At 38.4% G+C, this 13,747-nt stretch overlaps 1 protein-coding gene across 1 annotated transcript in view; it reads right to left on the bottom strand.

Annotated features, from left to right (window-relative positions):
- cftr (CF transmembrane conductance regulator) overlaps window positions 1-12,756 on the bottom strand; it is a gene marked incomplete at its 5' end in the record, with an annotated part of 31,465 nt that extends 18,709 nt beyond the window's left edge. The window contains 11 exons of the mRNA XM_079825859.1: window positions 1,919-2,110; window positions 2,469-2,645; window positions 2,798-2,890; window positions 5,119-5,365; window positions 6,387-6,512; window positions 7,086-7,249; window positions 10,105-10,194; window positions 10,292-10,507; window positions 10,896-11,007; window positions 11,858-11,968; window positions 12,704-12,756. Coding sequence (XP_079681985.1) covers window positions 1,919-2,110; window positions 2,469-2,645; window positions 2,798-2,890; window positions 5,119-5,365; window positions 6,387-6,512; window positions 7,086-7,249; window positions 10,105-10,194; window positions 10,292-10,507; window positions 10,896-11,007; window positions 11,858-11,968; window positions 12,704-12,756 — 1,581 coding nt within the window. The remainder of the gene's footprint in view (window positions 1-1,918; window positions 2,111-2,468; window positions 2,646-2,797; window positions 2,891-5,118; window positions 5,366-6,386; window positions 6,513-7,085; window positions 7,250-10,104; window positions 10,195-10,291; window positions 10,508-10,895; window positions 11,008-11,857; window positions 11,969-12,703) is intronic.
- Window positions 12,757-13,747: the final 991 nt, after the last annotated feature.

Here is a 13,747-nt window from a genome sequence, read left to right as displayed (position 1 = left end):
AAATGAGTTTGAGACCCCTGCCCTACATGCTTTCAGTGACAGGGGAGCAGAAGCTCATTAAATATGCAAATCTTATCCAATTCTAGCCGTGGGCGTTTACTTCCAAGTCTTCAGTGCGGCACGCCCATTAAAACCGAGCATTTCTTGAGAGAGCCTCAAAACCAGGGCAGAAAATAGCCTATTACTTATTCATTATGATGTTTTTGAATGTAAAAACCAAGCAAACGTCACAAGTAGACCTCAGACAACAGTATGAAAAAATAAAAAAGCCAGTTCATGACCCCTTTAAAAAAAAAACATTAAACCAGCCTAAGATGGTTTCATGCATTCTTCAGCTAGTTTTGTCAGTTGGCTATCTGCCAAAACCCCTCTAATACCGGCAGACCAGCCTGACAATGTTAAGCTGGTTTAAGGTTGTTGTTGTTTTTTTAGTCCACATGCAACTTGAATGATGAATGATTCTCATGTAAGAGGTTCTTACCTTGTCATCAACTCTGTTTGTCCATTTTAGGAGCATTAAAAATAATAATTAAATGAAGTGATGCAGTGAGAAAGACTCTAAAACACTACACAAATAAATCAGTGGAGCGCACTCGAGCAATGCTGGGGTTTATTGCCCAGGCAACATGAACAAGGCCTGAAATGCTAGTATATCAGTGCTACAAAGGAAATGTATGGATAACACAAGCCCACTAAACTTGGGCGTTTCCACTTTACATTTTAAAGACTCCACAAATCCATTTATTAGATCCTGCTAGTCTTGCCGTTTGCATTGAGAGCTGAGTGTGTGACTCAGAAAATTAAGTATGCTGCGGAAGCGTAAGTGTCTGCGTCTTGATCTGTCAGCATACACTGAATAAAGAATCATTATGTACAATAAAAAATAACAATACTTTGCAGCTTCTTGTTTGTTCGCACACAAACGGCTAACTTCTCACACTCTGTTGTTTTGGCCTTGCCAACCATTGTGATGACAATAGCCACCTCACACTGCTCTTTAAGATCTTCTGTTGTTAGAGTCTGGATGTTTCGCAACAAACAGTCATAAATTGTGCCTAATCACCATTTACTGTAAAACATGCTTTGTTTGAGAGGAAACATGTTCACTTTTCTCCCTATGGGAAAAATGGGGACTGACAGACTTATATTTCAGAATATATATTTTGAATACGTTTTATCTTTCTTAGTAAAAAAGTATTCAAAGTATTTTTTTCTTGTTTTCAGCTTTAACCTCACTCAGTTTTGTAAGCTTTATGCTTTTTGTTTTTGCCAATTTGGTGGGAAAATGCATCAATATATTCCCTGAAAACTTGTAAATAATTTAAGTTTGTTTTAAGATTTATTTGAAATGTATTTATTTATTTTTGCAGTGTAAGAAAAAGCCTTGCAATATGATTATCACTAGCCAAATATCACCCACTAGCACGGTTAAAATCTCACACTGCAGCCTAATGCTTGGACATGAATGTATTCTCATTAGATCTCACTTCTGACCGTTCTTTCATGTAAGACTCGGTTAAACAAGGACCCTGTCACTCAACACTTTGGCTGTTGATAGTTCCACACGATTGGCTGATTTGGTATCAAGAGATTGAGGGTGAAAATCATGAGAGGGGTAACATGACACAGTTCTACGTCTAACAAAGCTTCTCAGTTCCATTGCCAGGTGAACATTCCACGTAGAGAGAGAGAGAAAGAGAGGGGGAAAGACAGAAACAGAAGCAAAGCAGGAACTTGAGACAGCACTAAGAGGAGGACTTGTTAGGTTGAGCAAAGAGATGAGTGACGTCAGGCAATATACTGTAGACAGAGGGATTGAAATATAAATGAAAGAGAGGGACAGGAATTGGAGATGGGAGTAAGACTTAGGAAATGACAGACACAAAGAGTGGACTGAAGAGCATCAGTGTGTCCGTACCTCATCGAGCTGGCATGCTTTGACCACGCTCTTGTAACGATACTCATCATAGGTCAGGCCAAAAAGGATGTTGTCTCGGATGGTTCCAGGCATGATCCAGGCTGTTTGGGAGGAGTAGGAGATTCGGCCGCTGTGTCGGATCTTCCCAGAGGAGGGAACCAGCTCCCCGAGGATGGTCATCAACAATGAGCTCTATAAATATAGACATTATGCCTGAACAATGACAACCTTGACGTTTCCTTTTAGCAAATGTTTGTTTTCTCTAAAAACAGCTAGCTTTACTCATCCTTTTATATTTTAGCTTATTTGTAAGCTTATTAAAGGTTTAACACTGAAGTGGCCTTTCATTTATTCACTATAATTGTTTAATTGTGAATTATTTGTTAGAATTGCTAAGTCTCTTGTCCTACAGATATATAAATACACAAACAAACAAACAAACACACACAGGCACACACACACACACACACACACATGTTGTGTTGTGTTTTAGGGTTATTATGAATTCCAATTGAATAAAAATGAATAAAAAAATGGCAACCACCCCTACCTTCCCAGATCCCATAGAACCGGTAACAGCCAACATCTCTCCTTTCTTCAGGTTCAAGCTGATGTCCTTCAGTACAGGAGTCACATATAGGTTGGTGAAGAAGAGGCCTGCATCTCCATTGTGATGGCCGTTAGCTTTATTCTGCTGTTTTATTCTTTCTATAAGTTCACCAGGACCCTGAAGAAACACAGATAGAGCATATACACATGCACATTGAATGCATTCAAACAGTGATTGATTCTTCCTCTTATTCTTTTCTCTCTGAGTGTTGAAAAGGAATAGCAAAGTCATTGTGCTTAATCCAAAAGAATGTTAAAGCATAACTGTACCTCATCCCAAGAAGCAGTCACATCTTTAAGTTCCAGCTCTGTGATGCTGAGATCGTACTCCATTAACTTGTATTCTTCCTTACTAAGAAATTCCTTGGGGAAGTAGATTAGTTAACGTTATAGGTACAGCTTTGGATACAGAGACTATCACAGCAACATTATATCAGTAAGTTCAGTACAGTTTACAGCATTAAACAATAACATACTGATGCCAAAAATAGTGCTTCAGAAATACAGTAGTATTGAGAAGTGTTTCCATTTCATCAACACCAAACCAGAGATGTTTTCCTTGATACTCATATTATACCAGATATGATTTAGCATTTCCACAGAGCATCTTCCATTTAATACAAACAAATATAGAATTTGCATATAGTTTGTAGTAGAGTACATGCATATGTTCAGCTACAAATGACAACCACAAAAGTTGACAAAATGATTTAATTTTTAAAATAATTAAAACATTTTATTTTTATCATAATCTGACAGCCTAGTGCCACAGTTAAGAGTTTGTGTCAGGGTTCTGTCACTTCGGTCTAGTTTACTCTTGGTTTGTGACAGAACCCTGACACTCCTGTATTGTTTGTCTTGTCTTGTGTGAGCGCGCAGCTTTGAGCATGCTCAAGCTGCGTGCTCTTCTGTCCTTGTGTTTTGTGTGCGGGGCGTGATGTTCGGATCCCAGCACTTTGGTCTAGTTTGAGTTTCAGTTTTGTGTTGGGATTCGGACATTCATGCTCCGCGTGTTTGTTTTTTCACTCTGTCTTGTCACGTGAGCGTGTGCTCTTCTGTCTGTGTAGCACACGGTTCATGTTTTCATCGGCCGTGTGCTTTCATGTTATGTTTTGTCTTATGTCGTGTAGCACGTGGTTGGTGTTTTTCACTGGCTACGTGCTACGTCATGTTGTCATGTTTTGTGTGAACATGCAGCTGATGAGTTCTCATTAGCTGCATGTTCATGTCATGTTTGGTGTGAGCACATGTCTTGTCAAGTGTTTCTTTGTGCCATGTGCTCGTGTCTATTGTCTAACCCCGCCCATTGTTTCTTGTATTTAAAGGGTTAGTTCACCCGAAAATGAAAATTCAGTCATTAATTACTCATCCTCGTGTTGTTTCAACCCCATAAGGCTTTTGTTCGTCTTCGGATATTTTTTATAAAATCCAAGAGGTTTCTGAACCAGCCAAAGGCAGCAACATCATTGCAACTTTCAAGGCCCAGAAAGGTAGTAAAGACATTGTTAAAATAGTCCATGTGACTACAGTGGTTCAACCTTAATGTTATGAAGTGATGAGAATACTTTTTGTGCGCAAAAAACAAAACAAAAATAACTTTATTCAACAATCTCTTCTCTTCAATGTCATTCTCCTACGCTATTCACGTAGTATACACAGTACAGCGCTGGCTTATTATTGGCCGACGCTGTTCACGTGAGCACCACGACATGTGTGTGATGCTGACGCAGGAGCTAGCCAATAATGAGCAAAGACTTTATATATAGGAACATGGTGCACTCCGATTAAAGAGACTTTGATAATGAGCTGCCGTTCTGACGTAAACCTGGAAGCGCTGTACTGTGTATACCACATGAATATCATAGGAGAATAACTTTGAAGAAAATAGATTTTTGTTTGTTTTTTGTGCACAAAACGTATTTTTGTCGCTTCATAACATTAAGGTTGAACCACTGTAGTCACATGGACTATTTTTTACAATGTCTTTACTACCTTTCTGGGCCTTGAAAGTTGCAATGACTTTGCTGCCTATGGCTGGTTCAGAAACCTCTCAGATTTCATCAAAAATATTTGTGTTCCGAACGGAGGTCTTCTGAGTTTAGAGCAATATGAGAGTGAGTAATTAATGACAGAATTTTCTAAGCCCTTTAAGTCCTAGGCTGAATTCGAAATCGCCCCCTAAACTCTCAATCACTATTCTACGTTCACACACTACGTTAGTCCACTAATACACCCCACTTGAAGGAGTGAATGAAAACGAGTGAGCGAATTCGGACAGCCGACTCGTTATTGTGGTGCAATGTGAGACTGAATAAGAGCACTTGATAACGTCCACTATAATTTCGGACACCACTACAAATGGCTGTCCCCTCAAATAATGCCCTATTTGAGGGTATAGGGGGTGATTTCAGATTCAGCCCTAGTGTTTCATTTGAGTTTTGTCTCGTTTATATATAGCAGTTTGTATAGCAGTTGTTACTTTGCCTGCCTGCTTCTGATTTACTCTGTGTGAATTATTCATTGAAGAATTTTTTACTTCAGAATGGGAGAATGGGCTACACTTGTGTCACTTGTAGAGTGTGTGGACTCACTTCAATCTTCCAAATAAGCCGCATGGTGTCGTACCACATCTGGATGGAGCCGGGCAGTTGACGGGTGACAGTCATACGCAGCACCATACAGTAGGAAAGAGTGGTGAAGATGCGACGCAGGTTGATACCTTGACTGAGGGCATGGGGCACCACTGCGGCCACAATCACAAAGATGGCTGAGAAAAAATATGCAGAGCTGTAGAAGTAACGCAGGGAGCCAATCTTCCTGGTCAACTTCACCTCATCCCTAAAAACAGTTTACGGGAGGAAAGAATGACAAACTGAAGGGGAATGCCAGATGGGTAGGATATTTGGAGACTGTGTCATGAGATATCAAATAGCTAAAAAAAACAACGGCACATTGATTCCCCGAGACTGAGCTGATAACAAAAACACAAAGGCACACCGTGTGCTGCAATAAATGTAATACTACAGAGAAACAGTGGGAGACTGTGGCTTCACGTTTCTCTGATCCAGGCCCACTCTTCTGATCCATAATCTCTTATGAAAGAACCTCACTTAATATTAAAGGAATAAGAATTAAAGAATGTGTACAGAAATGAAATGTATATCAACTGTTAAACTGTTCACTTTAATAAAACCACAAATTTAGTCTTAGCTTTATTGCATATTGGACACAAAAATGGAAAGCTCTTCTCAGTCTGGAAAGTTCAAACTGTTTATCAATCCACCTGGAAACAAATTTGTGTTTACAAAGTACTGGGTTGATACAACAAGTGCCTTTGAACGTTAAATAATCACTGAATTCTCCAAAGTTTTCCAGGTCACCGGAAATCTGTATAGCAAAACTGTAAAACAAAATTTGATATGCATACTAGTATTAAAGAAATTAATACTTTAATTCAGAAAGAATGCATTAAATTAATCAAAAGTAACATTAAAGATTTTTACATTGTAACAAAAAAATTAATATTTCAAATAGGCAATGTTTTTTTTCACTTTCTATCCATCAAAGATTATGGCTTCTACGAAAAGCAGCACAATATCAAAATAGAATTATAAAAAATAGAATAATTAAATAAAATAGAGAAATAAAAATAGTTTTAAATCATAATAATTGTAATTTCAGATAAATATGTCCCTAAATGGCATGTAAAAAGAAATTAAAAATTGTTCGCTTTTCGATGGTCTCCTCTCGTTTGTCAAAGGTCTGGCTATGTGAGGCTTTTCACTGAATAAAAGAAACATTCTCTTGACTTGTATTTCACAAAAAATGGAGAACATCCACTAAACTGTTTGGGTCTTACTGTCTGATGTTCTTGATGAGGGTCTCCATTATCTCCTCCCAGCCATAGGCCTTCACCGAATGCAGGTTCTCCATGATCTCTGAGGTCAGAGCCAACCGTTTGTTGGTCAATAGCACCTTTTGTGCTCTGATGGAAAACAGAAAAAGACAGAAAATTGGAATGTGTCTGTGCTTACAGAACTTCATGTCCTGTACATAATAAACACTCCAGTGTGGGGGTTTAATACATCTGACTAAGCATGATGTTAATGCCTACGATGGTGCTTGGAGTGAAGGCACTGAATACAAACAATGTACAGACTGAATTAAACTTGATTGTGAGTTTGTGCATGTGTGATACTGTCTCAGTAGCGGCTCTGACCAACATTGTTTACATTTTTCCAAGGCACAAGGCTAACCAGCCTCCTGATTACAGGAGCAGAACTGAACTACCTGTCCAAACTCTTCAAAGCCTTTAACCAGCATGAATCACAAATGGAATGTTTCTGTGGGAGCATAAAGGATACTTGGAGAGACATCTCTTAAAAGTATAGTTCACCCAAAAATGTTATTTCTGTCATCATTTACTCGCCATTTTCATTTTGGGGTGAACTATCCATTTAAGCTAATGTGTGTCAGTTTGAGTCTGTCAATAGGAGCATCATTGGGCAAGATTTACATTTTGGTTCGTATGTAGGCTGACAGTACATTTGAGACTTACTTGTAAGGACCCATTTTATGTGAGAGAAAGGCCTGAAAGACACCCAGTAAAGAGATAGCAGCAAGTGCACAGAAGCTATTGACATTAATGAGTTCCCAGATAAGCCCTGTACACAGGATGCATTGCAATGGCGATATCCATACAAAATGGGCCATACCCAGGCTCTGTACAAAAAAAAAGAACAAAGACATGCATCATAGTACAGTGAATACAAGATTGGGGATTAAACTTTAGTCATTGATAAAAAATTAAAAGCTTTATTTAAATGTAATTATTTCAAAAGCTGTCACCTATGATTTTTAATAACTTTTAAAGAGCCAGATGTTTTAGACTCTTCTTGATCATTCTGCTGTTCTTTGGTCATTCTTTGTCTATACCTTATGTGTATACCTAAATGCCATAGTTTTTCGCACAGTTGCGCCACCCAAGTCTTACTATATCAGGCATGTTGAACCATATCTAAGAACACTTTTAAAACTATTCAGAAAAGTTTGTTCATATCAGCACATTTGCAGTGGCTACAAAACCTAACAAAACCATCTCATACATTCCAAAGAGAGGACACTCAAAGAACCCAGATTAAACACAGGTGCTAATTGCTTCAGACCTCTTACAGAGTGTATCAATATTCAGCACATTGCCTCTACCTTCCTAGGACGTTCCAGAGTTCAGCTACGCTCCCCTCTGAAGCTTTATGCCAAATTTAATGCTCAGCCAACAGGCTGGCAGCAGTGTATTTATTTCAAATGTTCGGCCTCTGTGTTAGACGCAACCATTTTTCTTTATAAATTGGCTATGTGTATGCTAGAGTTCAAACGTTTGGAGTCAGTATGATTAATTTTTTTAAAGAAATTAATTGTTTTATTCAACAAGGATGCATTAAATATATATACACACTCTAAAACAGTCTGGAAAAAGTAACAAAAAATAGATCTATATACATTTTTCAAAGGTATTTTCCCTGTATTTTGAATTACGGATTTCATTGTGTTGTTTTAGTTTATGTTATGTCAATGTAAGTTTATTTAATCTTTGTAAACATCCGCATTTGCACGACAGTGGCTGTATTGAGTGCTTTTGCGAAACGTAAATGTAAGAACTTATCCAAGATGAAGATGACGATAATAATAATAATTATTATTATACTAAGTTATGATTACAAATTACTTTATATGATTGTGTTTTAATGTATTTTCATCCGCTGGGATGATAGAAATGACGTCATTACGTGAGGACGTAAAAACCGGTGAACCGTTTTTTTGAACCGGTTCATTGAAACGAACTGTCTGAAAGAACCCGTTCGCGGAAAAGAACCGAACTTCCCATCACTACTGAGCGCCATCATGTGTTTTGGAGGAGCATGACTTTGTAGACGCTCTGAAGGGAGGGTGGGATCTTATGATTTCAAAAATAGCTTGCTATTGCTAGCCTCTCTGAAATTGCTTACCCTACCTTTAAGTTTCTGAACATTTCCTTTAACCCTTTCACAAGTCCTCGGTTCACCCATGCTCATATTATCAGCACAGCATCAGTTGTCTGAGAGAAACAATACGGTTCAGACGGTGCTGTCACGCATGCTCACTTTGCTCAGTCTCTCAGCTCATCGGTTCTCAGTATCGAACGTGTTCGAAAGAAACGGTTCTCGATTCTGTACTGGTGATCCGAGAACCGCTGCAACCCGTTCCTGACTCAAGAACCGCTTTATCAGTGTATAAGGGTGCTGAGCTGAGTATTTTGATTTTGATTTTGAGTTTTGATTAATACATTTTAAGATTTTTATCAACTTATTTAGAAATTAAATAAGCTGTTCCTGAAAAATCATGCATTATTGATAAAACAAATAAATGTTTAGTTTGACCGTTTTACAATCTATGCATTGTGTTTCCAAACTCTAAAATAATACAGTGATAAGACAGCAATTATGTGATGAACATGTTTCAAACATAATTCATTTTATACACTTGAAACCTGCATTGCGTTCCTCTGAACAAATTACACGCTTTCTCAGCTCATCGGTTCTCAGTGTCGAACGTGTTCGAAAGAAACGGTTCTCGATTCTGTACTGGTGATCCGAAAACCGCTGTACATTCAGTAGTACACGCATGCTCAGCTCATCGGTTCTCAGTATCGAACGTGTCCGAAAGAAACGGTTCGTTAGGATTCCAGAACTGTTAACTCGAGAACCGCTGTACATTCGGTAATACACGCGCATGCTCAGTATCAGCTCGTGAGTTCTCATCAGTTCTCTCAGCACAACATGTCTCAGTTCAGTGAACTTGGAGTTAAAAGTAACATATACTTCAGGATATTAGTTTATTTTTAGTCAGAGGGACTGTCACTCATGTCAGAAAGTGAGAAACTTTATTAACTTGTGGATCAGCGCTGACTTGAGACGCGATCCGTTTAGAACGATTCACTCCGATTTGGTGAACTGGTTTGACCGGTTCACTAAAAAGAACCAGTTCAAAAGAACGATTCGTTCACGAACCGGACATCACTAGTGCACAGCCAGAGCAGAGTCTGCAAAGCGTCATGAGAGATGGCATTAAATTAAAAGCACATAACATTACAATAATAATGAACGTAAACAACTTAAAGAAGACGTGAACAGTGAATCTCTTAATTTCGGTAATTACAACATGGAGTGAACACAGCATAAACTCATTGTTCGGACCGAATACATCGATTGGACGAACATTTTTGGACCTGAGACTTCCACAAAGATATATGTAAATTTGTTAATATTTAGACAACTTCTATTATTGATTGCTATCAGGATGTGAAGAGAGTTTCAACAAAAAGTGTTTATGAAAAACATTGCCTACCCTACCTTTAACTTTTTCAGTATCTTTTCAGTTTTTCTACGGACTATATATATATAGTGCACTGCACATATTTTTGTTCAATTCAATTAAAATATGCCTGTGAAATCAATATTTTTTGACTTTCAAATCAAACAGGTGACATATCATCCAAACATGAGGTGAAACTGAAGTGATTTGTTCTTTTTAATACTCGCCTGGTCAAATTTGCCCAGGTTAGCTGACATCAGACTGACCAGCTGACCTGTGCTGATCTTGTCCAAGACTCGGCTGGAAAGTTTCAAGGTCTAAGGGTCAAGATTCAGAGAAAATTCATACACTTAATACACTGTTGGGAAGGATACTGGTATCAGAGAAAGATGAAAGTAGACATAGATAACAAACCTTTTTATAGATTATGCTAAAGAGTGCAATTCTGATCTGCATGCCCAGGCGGTGCAGCCCAAACATGGCAGGCTGGAGCAGGAGAAAGCGGGCAGTGAATAGCAAGCCAAGACCAAAGGCAAGAAAGTAACCATTGGCTCGCTCTGGTTCATGGGCCGGGTCGAATGACGCAATGATCCGCCCTAAAAGCTGTGGCTGCACTGTTTTTGTAGCCTCCTGAAAAATAGTAACAGAAATGACTAGAAATAGACAAAACACCTTCAATTACTATTTACAGAAAATATCAATCTAAATTGATGTCCAATGTATAATAACACAAAAATAATAAAGTGACAAGTGACAGAAAATCTAGCGAGAGGTTAGATGCTGTAAGGTTCTTCACTGGGACAGTCACACTGCACTGTTACCTGCAGTACACAACTAGGAATCACATAACTTCATACCAATGAGCCAGCAATATCCACCCTTGTGCAAACAATTAGCAAATATACACACACGCTTGGACCCTTTAGTAGATTTCTTCTTTAAATCGTCAAACTGCTGAATTAAGGGATCAACACTCCCAGAACAAAAAAAGACAGACAAAAACTATTTGAACACTTACGCCTATATATAGGAGGAAGCCAAATAACAGAAAAGGTCTTATGAAGCATCGTGCCATGGCTCGCAGGAGACTGGGTTTTTTCCTTCCTGATGCAACCTCTCTGTCCCATTCCCTGTTTAGGGAGAGAGCGAAAACTGAATAGAACAGTTAAACAGCATCCAACCCACCCACCCACAATTAAACGGGTTTGTCCACATTGTTTGGTGCACCCCTGTATAACCAAGGTGATTTAGCGAACTTATTAAACAGAGCAAAGAGACCTTGAGGAAGCTTGGGGAAACAGGGGAGACTGCTCCAACATGTTAATTGAATAAAAAGTTCAAATTTCCAGCAGTGCTTCACCTCAGAGCAATAACAAAAATGCTCATCATCTATCACTCACCAGGGGCCTGGCCATTTAAAAGGTCACATTTGATGCCCATTAGCAGGGCACTGGCATGAATGTATTGTGGTTTATGTGGCATGAGAGGAGCTTTACTGGAATGGTCAGGGTGACATTTAAGGGGGTTGCCTACATTTTATTCGTCTTTTCTCCAGTCTTTTGTCTAAAACAGTACACAAACACCTAAAGGTGTGATATTTGGCTCTGGTGAGTAACCGGAGGTGAGGTGAGGACAAGTCACAATAGAAACCAAGACTGTGTGTTCTGTTAGGGTCACTTCATGACGTAAATTTGCTCACTTCACAAAAACGTAAGTCAAAGTTCTTTCAGTTCTGTTTCCTGAGACGCTAAGAAAAATATTCTCACACTGTTAAAAAAAAATATTTTCATCACTACTTGTCAAATCAACTTAAACCTTAATAATAATATTAATAAATTAAATTCTAATGCAAATTAAAAATGGACTGTAATTACAAATGAGAGAGCAAGAAACGCAACTGTATGGACATATCAGTTTTAAATAACATTTTTAAATCACAAATTAAATATGTCAGGAAAAGGTAAGAATGCAAATACTAACTTTTCCAAACGCTCTGCAAGAATGTCTGCTGCATCTTTACTGGGAGCTTGATAAACATCAGATGTCCTCAGTTTCTCCTTAAAACCCTTTCTCATTATAGGGTTTGTCCACCTGTAAACAGCCAGAAAAGATGTTGAAAACATTAATATTGTGATTATTTTAAATTAAAGTGAAATTAGGTAATTTTCTAATGAGAGACGTACAGGGAAGTGTAGTAGTTATTTTCTAGTCAGACACGCTGGAGTCACGCGACCAGGGCGGAATCTTTTGATGTTTATACATTTTTTTCTTTTAAACATTTCAAACAAAACGTTTTATTATTTTGCTATCACTGTTATGTAAATCTAAATAATAAAGTATAGTAACGCTCCATCAAATATTTATCTAAAAGAAAAGCTCTCGAGCGGCGTGCTGTTACTATGGTTACATCCTCAAGGCGAACCCAACTTCTGTTTGTAAGCGTCTACTGTACTTATCGCACTCTGATTAAATTGTAATGAAACTTTTGAGGTAGTAAAAAGGTGAAAACACTAAAACGTGAATATACACACTTTTATGTAGGCTATATGTTAAACAATTAAAAACTTTTAAAAGTTCTAGAACTTGGTTTGTAATATTTGAATGAATGTATCACGTCATCAGGTGCAGTCTGAGTAGCCATCCAGTAGAGACAAACAAATGTGAATAAACTAGAAAAATGTATCTGGTAGACTATTTAAACACACACACACACACACACACACACACACACACACACACACACGTGTCCTAAATCACAATTTTGTTTTAAGGTTTGTCATAGTCCCAAATGTGAACACACAAAACGTCTAAATGTAAGTCTCTTACCAAAAGAAGTATCTTGAGAGGCAGCTGGCATCCTCCACAGGTGATCGCTGCATCCTAAAAGTACCCCGGGCGTGACACCGCTCTCATCGGGTGTCAGCTTAACGCCTGCCCGTTGAATGAAGCTCGCAAGCGCTGTCCTCCACCGCGCGCACAGTTGAGCGCTGATACTGTCGATATTCGCTGCCAGTATTTAGACGATGATGAGGAGGAAAATGTCTCAAATCTCAAATCGTTATTGAGAAGTAAAGCGCTTATAGAGAGCCCATGCTGACAGCAGCGCTGTGATTCAGTGAGAAAAGAGCGCTCTCTCAACCCCAAACGCCACAGATCCTTTGGGCATGTCATCCTCAAACTGTCAGTCTTTTACAGAGATGCTCACGTGTTGCTTTACAAGAGCAAGTGGCGTGTCATCATCAGAGAATCCTCCTCGTGGTGTTTAAAAAACGTTCATAACACATGGAAGTCTATTGCAGCTATTGTTTAAATTCGCACTTGTCCATGTTTATGTTCCAAGTTTGAAATGGAATAATGAATGGGTGAATTCAAGTTGATTGGGACACTTTTTCCCAGTCATCTCAATGGCAAAAAGTTCAACATGAATTCACCCTATAGGTTTTTAAACTAGTATTTAGGACTTAAGACAGTTCAAATAGAATACGAGTCCTAATATTGTAAAACAAGTAAAAACACTTTTTGTCAAATGAGGAAGAAATAAGATGCAGCACTGTTCACTGTTCAACTGAGGATATTTGTTGCATTGACCATTTTAATTCCATTGTGCAAAATGCCAAGCACAAGATGCTCTTTGGGCAATTGTCAAATGATTATGGATAATATGATCATCTGGTTTTACACAAACTTTTGTCTGCCGTTCAAGCAGACTGCAGGTGCTACATGCCATTACAGCAAAAGTGGACTTATTTAATACATCTTATCAAAAAAAAAAAAAATGATTCACTTAAATTCTCCCAAACATTTCTGATTCATGATTCTGTAAAAAGGCTATTGCTGAATCTCAGCAGAGTGACATCTTGAGGCTATTGT

Source organism: Gobio gobio (assembly GCF_949357685.1).
Source record: "Gobio gobio genome assembly, chromosome: 9".
Lineage (NCBI taxonomy): Eukaryota > Metazoa > Chordata > Actinopteri > Cypriniformes > Gobionidae > Gobio > Gobio gobio.
The sequence above is the reverse complement of the archived record's forward strand: the minus strand, read 5'-3'. Positions and strand labels throughout refer to the sequence as shown.